Source organism: Anarrhichthys ocellatus, unplaced genomic scaffold (genome assembly GCF_004355925.1).
Source record: "Anarrhichthys ocellatus isolate YVR2014 unplaced genomic scaffold, GSC_Weel_1.0 scaffold51, whole genome shotgun sequence".
Lineage (NCBI taxonomy): Eukaryota > Metazoa > Chordata > Actinopteri > Perciformes > Anarhichadidae > Anarrhichthys > Anarrhichthys ocellatus.
Window position 1 is genome coordinate 2049744 of NW_022280081.1, and position 12112 is coordinate 2061855.

The window sequence follows — 12112 nt, forward strand, 5'->3', positions numbered from 1 at the left end:
CACACACACACACACACACACACACACACACACACACACACACACACGTCATATCTATTTCAGCAAGAAAACCAGTTACCCACTCGACCAGTCAGCTATATCCCATATGTTTCATATTTTCGTAAATTAAATACTAAGTCTGTTTACTGCACATTCCTGCTGATCATTTTCAAATCATCCATCAGTTTTGTGATTGATCTTCCCAAGCAGTCACTGGTTTCAGTTCATTTCTAAGAAAATCAACTGGCAGTAACTGATGGCATTCAACATTTCTCAGCTTTATTTAAGTTATCATCAAGTGCAGATTGATCTGACAAGTCACACATGACATGCGGCAAACAGGACATAAACAACTTTGGTATGGTCCTTTAATCAGGCGGTGAATGGATACTATACCTGCATTCAATCAGCCAGCTGGTGATGTTGTTGGGAACTCGCCCTGCCATAGAGACAGAAGAGCATGTTAAAGATAGCAGATGCTGTGTGACACAGTGATTACAACATGCTATAAAAGCATTAAAGCGGTGCCAGACTTTGGGATATAACTCAACATCTCAGCTGAATATTATCTGTGTGGCTGCAGCTATTCATTATCATTCAATCTATCACCAATCAACCAATATCTTCCTATGTAAACATCCTAATAAATCTATAACTGTTTGGTTGAGGGCCACAGGGTACCTACCTTACCTAACGGTTAAGTCTAGCCCTGGTGGTTTTTCCTGAACCGGAGTGCATTTTGCCGGTGTTTCGGACCGTGAGTAGCTGCTTCTTGGGTGTGTAATGCAACTACTGTATGTCATGGCAGGCGTATTGCTGAGAAGAAAGCGCAGTGTGTGAAGGTGTTTGTATGAGTGGCTCATGAGAAAGCTGCATACACCACAGGCCAAGAATTCGGCCCGTTCTGAACAGGCCCATTTTGAACGGACACCGCGCTTGTTTTTGTAAAGCTGGAACAAGTGAATGTTTGGCATTTTTGCAGGGTGACTGACAAACAATTGATTTTCAAAGTCCAACTATCCAAAAGTACTTCATAATTAAAGAAAGAAACCCTCTTAGGGACTTAAGAGGATTGTGCATGTTTGAACAAGACTAACAGCCTGCAGCCATGCCAGTAGTTCTGTGAGGATGCCCTTCGCTGTACTTTGTGCTAACGTCAACATGCTCACCATGACAATGCACACATGCTGATGTTTAGCAGGTGTACCGTTTACCATGTTATCGTGATCACATAATTAGCACAGGACACAAAGTACAGCTGAGGCTGTTGAAAAAGCTCATTAGGTTTACAGCAGTGGCGGGCCATGCATTTTATAACTGGGCCTTCACTGCTGTCCTGCAGCTGAAATACCACCTTATAACCACATGATGTCCACAGCTATTATTCGTTTTTAAGGCTGTAACTATGTACGTCTTCGTATTAAGCCGTTCGGTACGAGGCTGACAATATGTTTGAATAATGCTCGAGCATTTGGAAAATACAGAAGCTTAAATTCAGGAAAACATAATGTTTTCTGCGCTCATGTAGGACAGTGTTTCTCAGCTGGTCTGGCTGTGGGATCCACCATCATTCCTTAATGACAAGCCACGACCCACAGAGATCGTTTTAGGATTTGACTTTAACAACTCGAACATTGAACATACTGCTCTGCAATGTCTTTCCTCGTCTCAGCCCCGTGTCACGGTGTGTGGTACATTTCACTCAGGTCAGGAAACTTGTCAGAATGCCCATACTTGATTGGCTGAGCTGCATCACGTGATGTGATTCACTACCCGACTAAGCCTCTGCTGTTAAGTTTCGTTTCACGATAGTCACATGCTCGCCCACTGACCAATCACAGCGCACTCTGCACCTTGCGGTAGAGCTGCACATGAAAACTGAGCTGCACTAATGCTGACGTAGCTATAGGCCGGCTAGCAGGCGCTGACACATCAAAGAATACGCCCAACATATCAAACTAAAGATCTGATTGGTTGAACACTATGACAATCAACAATATCGTCCCCATTCACTTAAACTGCACATGGATGCACTTGTGAGTCTGCAGGCCTCGGGCCTCTCTTCTTACCTAGAGACACAGAGGTGAGATCTGATTGGATAAAAGCTCTACTTAAAACAAGCTGCATTGGAAGCAGAGCAACTGAGGAAGACAGTAGCTGTGCAATGAGAAAATAAGATAATGGGAAAATATTTTTATAAATTATAATACATGTAGTGTATTCAAGAAAAATTATTAAATTATAAAAAAGATATAACTTTGTGATTCTGTTTAGGCCAGCAGAGAAGGCCTTGCAGGCCCTGACGGCCCGCCACTGGTTTACAGGTACAAAGTATCGTTAAATGGAAAGTTGGGGAAGTCATTTTACTTGAAGGGACAAGACGTTCTTACAAATTCCATCCATCGAATATTTGTGGCGACAAAATCTTCAAATGTAAACCTCATGCTGGGGTGAGAGGAAGGGGGGGGTCACTAAAATCAAGAGGATTCACCTTGTGGGCATCATGGAGACCTGTACGAAAATTCATGACGCTCAATCCAATAGTTTTTGAGATATCTTAGTCTGGACCAATCAACCAAACTAACATCTAGCATGGCTAAAAGCAAAGGGTGAGAATTCATGTATTTCAGTTCAAGGGATGAATTTATGGAAAAGTTGGAATGAACCAACTGAATATAAGGTGCATGATTGACGTCGGTCATTTATTGCAAAAAGGGTAGGCATGATAAACTACAGCTTCAGCCTATATCTTTTCAGTCTGTAGAAAATCTTGTATGGTTTCTACTTTATTAAAATTGTTGTAAAGAGTAGTACCACAACGTTACACACATGAATGGAAATAAGAATATGTCTTTAATTTACCTTAAATGCATTCTGGCTTTCTGTTCTGTAATTTCTTGTTGCTTATCAGACGAAATATACGGCGATACTGACATAACTTGGATGATTTGTAATTGTTTGATAATTTGCTCTATTTAGCACTGACTTTAGCACTCAGCCATGGTGGTTGCAAAAGATAAAATCTTCTCAGCAAATATAGCTTTTGCTTTATAAGAATACAGTTAACGTTAACATATCCCCAATAACAAGATTGTGACAGTTGAGCTCAGTCTAACCTGGTTCTTCGGAGGGTCTTTGTTCTACCCCGTCCGTCTGGTTCTGTTGGGGCTCCTGGGGGCCACAGCTCCCAGCTTCTGATTCTTGCCAGGTGGAGTCTTTGCTCTGGGCCCAGGCCCGACGCCGCAGAAAGGCTAAGCTGCAGTTTGACTGCACTCTAGGATCTGAGGATCAATCAAGCACACAATTTGTCAGGCAGCATAACTACTATTAAGTCATCAATCAGGTTTGGCAGACTCAACCTGACAAACAGAAACAACAACTGATTCAATACAAACACACAGAGCAGCTGAGTCGAGCGGAGCGATCACATGCAACCATGCCCTGCATATATACAGTAGGTCACCGAGAGAGCTATTATCCTGTTTATCCGTTACTTTTAGCTAACCATTCCAACCATTTATCACTTTCTTTTTAGCTAATCATTTTAAATGTACATAATGTAATATTACATTGAATCCAATATATTCAAAAACTCACTGCCATCTGAGGTTCAGTTTTGATAACCTTTGACACATCAAGCAATACCCATCCATCAAATCAAGTGAAAAACAGCCTTAATTGTCTGTTGACTAACTGTTTATCCGTTACTTTTAGCTATTTATTCCCACTGTTTATCCGTTACTTTAAGCTAGCGTTATTTATTCCCACTGTTTATTCGTTACTTTAAGCAAGCGTTATTTATTCCCACTGTTTATCCGTTACTTTAAGCTAGCGTTATTTATTCCCACTTTTTATCCGTTACTTTAAGCTAGCACGAAAAACAATCATCGGCTTCCCACGCTGCAATGATACAAAGTCAAAGTTTGCTTTGATGCAAGATGACTCACCTGGAGCAATGTTGGTGTCCATTCCCAGAGGTCCACTCTCCATCTCTACCTGTGTCTGTCTGGTCGAGGTCAGTCAGTCAGAGGAGACTGAGGACTCTACAGCAACATTAGCAGCAGGTAAAACACCTAGAGAGAGAGAGAGAGAGAGAGAGAGAGAGAGAGAGAAAGAGAGAGAGAGAGAGAGAGAAAGAGAGAGAGAGAATTCATCTAACTTATTAGTTCATCTAACAAAAACAGTACACAAAAATGTGAATGTGGCAGAGTAAGTCAAAAGGCTATTTCCATCTGTAGACCCTGGACAGATGTTACAAAGTGACACTAAAAAATTATAAATCATAAAATTTAAGTTACTAAAATAGTTTATAAGAATGCCGAACAATAATAAAAAGAGAAAATATTCATTTTTGTAAAAATATATAATATATATTTAAAAAAAAAAAAAAATCACATAATTATACTACATTGCTACATACCAATGAGCACATACAACACAGAAGCACATAATACATGGCATGTAAGCAATAAAATGGGCAATATTACAGCTAATAGAAACATAAAAATAGGACATTGTGCTGCATTATTAAGTACTAATTACAACATGCAGAGACATTAAAAGCTACACATATAGTACCTCAAATACATAAATCACTCTGGCACAATAAAACATCAGCTGACAAAGCTAAACACTGATTAATGAATTTCTTAAAATGAGCTTGAAATAAATAGAGTATAATATTAATGAGGACAGCTGAGATCACACACACACACACACACACACACACACACAGCAATAAAAATAATCCTAACCCTTTGGGAAAAGAATGATAAATCAAACCTACAAGACAATCACTGGTCGAAAGCAATGCAATTACTTAAGTTTAGAGCAACTTGCCAAATTGTCGGTGATATGTTCACTTTTTCATAAAAGCATTAACACTTGTTTTGAGAATGTGTTAAACCCAAACAAACTAAAAAAGAAAAGAAACAGGTTTGTTGAAAGAACATTGGGTCTGCCAGTGGAAACAACTTGTTCGGTAGTTGACATTAACACAAGGTTCTGGGCCAGAAAGGGAAAGAGCTCTTTTTTGTTTTCATCCACTCTCAGGACACATTGTTCAATCCACTCTTGTTCTTGTTCTGTCATCTCACCCACAACAAACAGATCAGATTGCCCCTTACGTGCATGAAGAGGCAGATGCAAAGATGCAACTCCATGCTTTGGATGCTGCTGCTGCAAAAAGGCTTTAAATCAACCTGTGCACTGTGGACACAGATGTTGTGGTCCTAGCCAAATCACATGTGTCAGAGCTGTGGATGGTATTTGGGACTGGAGGAGGTCCAGCTGCAGTCTGAGCTGAAGGAGTTTCTGGTGAACCTGCAGGGTTTTATCAGATTTCGGGCAGAATCCGACCGGGTGGTGGCGATGACAAGCATCAAGAATAACTCCATAGAAGTAGCTTATCTTGGTCTTGTTTACTGATGTAGGTCATATAGAGTCATCAGTATTAAACTGTTTCGTAACCCGTTAAAAGTTCCTCACATGTAAGTAACATTTAGAGATCTTGTACATTGTAGTTACTAAAGTGAGGACTCTTTTAGGTGGTGAAAGGGTTTTTTCAGTTGCTCATCTCTCACATGTTCAGCTGTCTAAGTGTCTATCAATGCACTAATAGGGAGTTTTCCTAACAGTTACCACGCAATGATAACTATAATTTGACAAAAAAAATAAAGGGGAGTATATGTTGACTTTGATGCGTCGTCTGTCTGAAACAAGCTTCAAGTCTCTGCAAGTTGGTTTAGCAGAGGTCAATGTAAACACGACCATAGTCAGCAGTAACCCTGGGTGCCTGACAAACACACGTTCCATTAAAGCAGCAGGATTTATCTCCAAGAAGAAAAAATATGATTTTTAGCCCTGTAAATAATGATTATTTTCATTATCTACAGTGCTTTAAGATTAATGTATTAACAATTTATTCTATAAAATAGCAGAGAATGCCAAAAAGAAGCTCTAAGCTTTCAAGGGGACGTTTTCAAATGTCTTGTCTGGTTCTATGTCTGATTGTTATTGACTATTTCATTTTTAAACATTTCAGCACGAGCTGTTTTAGTCGAGGTGCATATGAACATCTGCTGCGTAACATTAAACATAATCGAATCAATCAAAAGCCAATCTGTTAGTAGCAGCTGTTTAAATTTATTGGCAACAACTCCCTCAGCTCAGTCTGACAGGCGAGAGGCTTCAGCCGACGGTTGATACAAACGGGAACCACCAGACCACAGCTTACTACTGAGGAAGTCTGAAACAGAAACGTAATAAGAGGGACTTTGGCTGTGTGGTTGCTGATAATAGCCAACACGGGGATACAGTCACAAAGTTAATTATTTAAAAAACAAAACTCAAGATTACATAATAAGGCTGAGAGAACTAGAACACAGAGTGTCCATTTGACTGGAGTAGAAGGATGAGGGGGAAAAAAGAGGAGCGTGCAGCCAACTTTGAAAGAGAACGTGTGAAACAAGAAACGAGTGTTTAGGGTGAATAACAGAACGACTTCCTGCCCGAGATACAGACAAGGAGAGGGATGGGAGGGATCGATCTATTTTTAGATTCCTCTCATAAATGCAAAACAAACTGGAATGTCAGAAAACAAACAACAACAAACATAGGGACTGTGTGCAGAGAGTGAGTCCTCTGCAGCCACCACTACCCTCCGTCTCACCCTCACGACCCTCCATCTCACCCTCACGACCCTCTGTATCACCCTCCGTCTCACCTCTGTCTCACCCTCCGTCTCACCTCTCAGGCCTCTTCAGTCATCCTTCACCCTCACATCTGTCTTCAAAGGAACACTCCTGGAGGCTTAAGGAGGCTACCAAGGGTCCGTTGTGTCCTTCTCTAAGAGAACAGCGGCAGTGTTTGGTTTGGATTCTGAGGGTTAGTAAAGGATTCAGGTTTAGTGGAGAAAGCTTCAGGTTGGTTAGCTTGATTGGTATATTTAATTTACTATCACTAGGGATGTTAACCATTAACCAACAGCAAGAATTTAGACAGATTGATGCGATCAGTTAAAAACCTTTTTTCCACCTTAAGGTCTGCCCATTGCTAGCTTTAGGGCTAGTCGGTCAGGAAAATCAGCTCATCCTCACCATTTAGAAACCGTCATGTTTGCTTAAAAACCTATTACTACCTATAATTATGATCTATCAATTATTGAAACAGTTACAGATTAATTTTTTGTGTCTCTGGGAATGTTTTATTTTGGCATTGTACGTTTCGTTGACTTTATGGTAACGTTACATAAGAGAGACCGCTGCGGGCGATTGTTATTTATGTACACTAGTTACGTAGTTACAGCTGTGACGTTACACCATCACGTTGTTATGGTAACACAAAGCGTGATCTTTTTTCTAACCGTAACGACCTTTGACCTAAAATCATCTAATCAACTGATTGATTTTATGATTGATTTATTGTTATAGTCACGCGTCAAGCGAAAACACCGAACATTTCATGGTTCAAGCCTCTCAAATGTGAAGATTTGCTGCTTTTCTTTTTATTAATTTTACTCAATGTAATTTATATTCTAATAGTCTGACTTGGAGGTTTGGTTATTGGTTGGATAAAACAAACATTGTGACGGTGTGAATTTATGCTTCTGGATTCATCGCTTAACCGAGAATATAATCAGCAGATTAATCCATAAAGATAATAATCATTAGTTGTAGTTCTATATAAAATAGTTTTAAACATTTGCTCCACCATAACCAACTATAACTGTAAAATCAGTCTTTTATATTAAAGCTTGAGCAGTAGAAATGTTACATAATAGTACAACTGTCACAGCATTAATAATGTTCTGATTACATACTTTTAGTTCAGTAACATTTTCAATGCAGGCCTTTTACTTTTACAACAGTGTTTTTTAAGAATGTTATCGTTATGGTATTAGTACATTTACTAAGGACCTGGATCACTTCCTCCACCACGAGCACTCTTGCAAAGAGAAGAATATCAAACGGTGAGGATGTTCTGCCTCTCTCTGTTTGACGTGACGGTAAATCAAACGTCTGAGAGAAGATGACCCACTGACACAAACCAGACTCAGAGAGGTCGCGACTCCTGCAAGCTGAACACAGCAGACTTCATCTCAGTGACGCTGATCAAACAGACTGCAGCAGAGTGGAAGTGGGGACACGGAGTCGGTTTATATTTCTGCTACAGTAAACTGCAGGATGTCACCCTGGAAGTTCAAAGAGAAGCGGAACAAAGGCTCTACTTATATCCTCATGTGCAGCGTGCAGTCATGCAGTCAACAATTACATTCACTCCAGCGCTGTTCCATGCTTCGTTATACCTCTTCTCCACTACAGTTCAGAGGGAAACACTGCAGCAACATTTTTGTATCCTTCATATCTACTTCTTAGTGTGAGGTTTGCTCGTACGAATGTTTCAACTCAGACGATTCAACTCGCGGTTAAAGGCTTGTTTCAGAATGATTAACGCCACCTGTTCACCAGGAGGACAGAAAAAAGATTTCGCTAATGGATAAATTGTTAGAATCATGTCAAAAGCAAAAATAAAAATTCAGTTTTGATTTGGTTCCAGCATCCTCAAATGGGGCGATTTTAAGCTTTTCTTTGTCACCACTTGTCTATGATCGTAAATTGAGTTTATTCAATTATTTAAGCAATTTAAACTTGATCAGCTTGGGACAATAATTGACATTTCTAATATTTGACAATTTTCTGACATTTCTTTTAGGCTAGACAATGTATGAAGAAAATAATCCACAGATCACCGCACTTTTTACTCCAATACATTCATCTGACTATAATACATACTAGTAATTCTTTCCATACAGAACCATGATAAAATAGCACTATACTACTAATCTACCCAATACTATACAAAGTACATAGAATTCCCCATTGATGAACTACAACATCAAAATGCTCTTTAGTGATAAAAACACAACAATAGACTGTTAACATGACACTGTGAAAGGAGCCCTTCTGAGTACATTTAGCTGATCATACTTCTGTACTTCTACTGAGGTAACATTTTGTATTCATGACGTGTACTTGTAATGGTGTATTTTTAGACTGTGTATTTCTACTTCTACTTCAGTAAAGGATCTCTGTAACATTACTGTACCACCGCGAGTGAACTGAGTTTCTGTTTTTGTCGTTCCAACAACTCCAACAGAGTGACACCTCTTCTCTCTTAAGACGATCAGCTGATCCCATCATGTCAAATTTTGGGGAGTGGCATCATTTGGCCGGATAAACTTTAAATTATCGTTTTGATCGCCTTTGGTATTTGGATCGAGTAGCTCATAAAAAACAAGGTGTGCCATATTGTTTATTAAACATGCTGCTGATATGTTGATATACTTAACAATGTATTCTTAAGTTCTGTATTATCTCGTTTTCAGGTTGAAGATTATCGGAGGATTGAGTTCGACTGGATATCAATATCAAACACTTTTGTTCTGGCCTGCTTACACATCTATGCAACATGGACACCAGTTATGTAATAATCAAAAGGTCTAGACTATTTAGAATAATAGGAAGCATTCAGTAATGACAATAATCATCCGTTGCAGCCAGTTGTTATTATGGGACCAAAAACAGTTTCAGTGTTCATCAGCAATTGAATATAATTTTAAGACTTTAATATTGTGACCCTGTCCTTTGACAAAGCGCTTCTACAGGCCGCTCTTTTTACTCCACTACAGTGTTCTCTTCAAGGGTTTTACATTACGAACACAAAGGCCTCCACTATAACAATATGATGCAGTAAACTGCCCCGCAGTGAATAAAGTAACTAGAATTAACTAATTTTTAAGCAGCGTCAACACTAAAACTCTGCCTACAGGAGTGTGTATCCGTGATAATGATCTAATAATGTCATTTATAACACCGATAGGAGCCATTCTGCAGCATAACAAGTACTTTTAATGCTTGAGGAAATTTTGACTTAGGTAAAGGATCCCAGGACTTCTTCCTTCACTGGTAATTGATTGCCACAAAAATCTGTAGATTATTCAATTAATATTGTGTGTGTGTGTGTGTGTGTGTGTGTGTGTGTGTGTGAACTACACAAATAATCTAGAAAACATCCTTTTATTCTAAGTATTCAAAACAACTACTGTTGAAGTAAAAGTAGTAATACCACAACATAACATTATTATGCAAGTAAAAGTCCTGTTTTTAAAAAGTAATAAAATGAAGAACTATTAGGAACACAATGAACGTAAAGTATCAAAAGAGCTCATTATGCAAAATCCACTGACATTGTTAGGTAACTATATTTTCTAGATAAGTATTGCTAATGTATTACCATGTCAGCAGTACTTTAATGTTGTAGCTGTAGTATTTACTTACTTAATATACTGTTGGGAAGCTTATTCTATTCTAATAATGCATCATCTTCTAGAAGATGGTCACATGTATTTTGTGTAAAATCTTGAAAAGTAACTATAGAGCGATATTTCTCTCTGAAATTCAGTAGTGGAGGAAGTATTCAGATCATCTACTTCAGTAAAAGTACTAATACCACAAAAAATACTCCTGCATTGAAAATGTTACCTCAAAAGTATGTTTAACGTAAGTATAATCAGGAAAATGTAATGTAAAAATATTAAAAGTAGAAAAGATGTCCCTTTCAACTGTAATACACTTTCATATTATATCGCTAGATTATTATTACCCGTGCATTGGTGACAAAGGTTGGTTGAGGTGGAGCTCATTTTGAAATATGAAGTAATGACTATTTTCATAATGTATTAATCTGCTGAATATTTTCACCATTCATTGATGGATTGAAAATAGTGAAAAATCTCGTCACAATTGCCAAAATGTATCTTCACAGACTGAAATCAGCAGAACAAATGAAATGAAATGAAATCATTTAAATAAAAAGCAGCAAATAGGGTTGAACCTTGAAATGTTTTTGAATGAAGAATGATTTGAGGATTACTAAAACAGCTGCTGATTCATTTTCAGTCCATCGACTAATTGATTCACCGTTTGAGCTGTACTACACAGTTGTTTAATAACAAAATATCATATTTCATAGGTTCTCTGTACGTTTTGACTGCAAATCTCTAAAATTTGTTAGGTAACTTAAGCTGCGAGATAATTATAATAAATTAAAAAGTACAACATTGCCCTCTGAAATGTAGTAGAGTAGAAATAAAAAGAAAAAGACTCAAGTATCCTGAAGTACAAATTACAGTGACGTTAGTGGATTGAATGTAGCCTACTTCCATCACTGTCAAGCTTCAAGACATGCTGTATCACTCTAACTTTAAATACCTGCGTACTCTTAAATTAAATATAAAGTAAGCCACATTATTAAACCCCCACGTGCCATTAAAGTGTCCCTGTGTCTCAGCTCAGACTTGTTTGTCCTGTTCAGTGGTTCCTGCTGTAGACACGGACAGGCTGACAGCAGCTAAACTCTCCGTATCGTCACTAACTAAAAACACCGGCAGTACTACCACGTTTAGTACAACAAGCAGTAATTACTAGCTGTACTATGAACAGATATAGTTACTCACCGTCATGTTTCTCCGCGGTTTATGTATCCGCTCCCAAACTGTCAAACTTGTCCAAACTTTTTCTGAAAACACACCAACATTCCTGCTTCCGCTTCCTGAAACCTGCAGGAGGAGAGGGGGCGTGTCCTCCACCAGCTGCAGCCGACAAACAGCGACACCTGGCGGACTGACTCGGTACACACAGGACGGTCATAATACACAGGGATGGAGGAAGTACTCAGACATATTTTACTTACAATATTAAAAATACTTCATCGCATTTTAAAGACAATTAGAAGTTGAAAAAATAAATACTACTGTTATTGTTGTAAACTGTTGCTGCTGTTTGTTTGTATGATGTGTGCGGAAATACTGAGTTGCTGCAGCAGAAACAGTGACGTTATACAGTGATGGGAAATAGTAATACATAATAATAAAAAAGGTAATAATTAGTACATTTACTAAGCTATATTTGGATGGAGATAGATTGACAGATCGATAAATGATCCAAAAGAAAGAAAGAAAGAAATTGTGTGGTGACCTGAGCTTTTACCTGCAGTACTTTCCTATAACCACCAGATGGAACCAAACACCATTACATAGATGAATATCTTTTAA

At 38.5% G+C, this 12112-nt stretch overlaps 1 protein-coding gene across 4 annotated transcripts in view; it reads right to left on the reverse strand.

Moving 5' to 3' along the window:
* itprid2 (ITPR interacting domain containing 2) overlaps positions 1-11607 on the reverse strand; it is a 41305-nt gene extending 29698 nt beyond the window's left edge. Inside the window, exons 1-5 of one of the 4 annotated variants that reach the window (XM_031870182.1) lie at positions 11516-11607; positions 6748-6879; positions 3948-4073; positions 3117-3281; positions 397-439 (exon numbers count right to left, since the gene is read on the reverse strand). In XM_031870182.1, coding sequence (XP_031726042.1) covers positions 397-439; positions 3117-3281; positions 3948-3990 — 251 coding nt within the window. In that variant the 5' untranslated portion in view covers positions 3991-4073; positions 6748-6879; positions 11516-11607. Of the gene's footprint in view, positions 1-396; positions 440-3116; positions 3282-3947; positions 4074-6724; positions 6880-11515 lie in introns of all 4 variants that reach the window. The other 3 variants (XM_031870179.1, XM_031870183.1, XM_031870181.1) reach the window with 3 other exon arrangements.
* Positions 11608-12112: the final 505 nt, after the last annotated feature.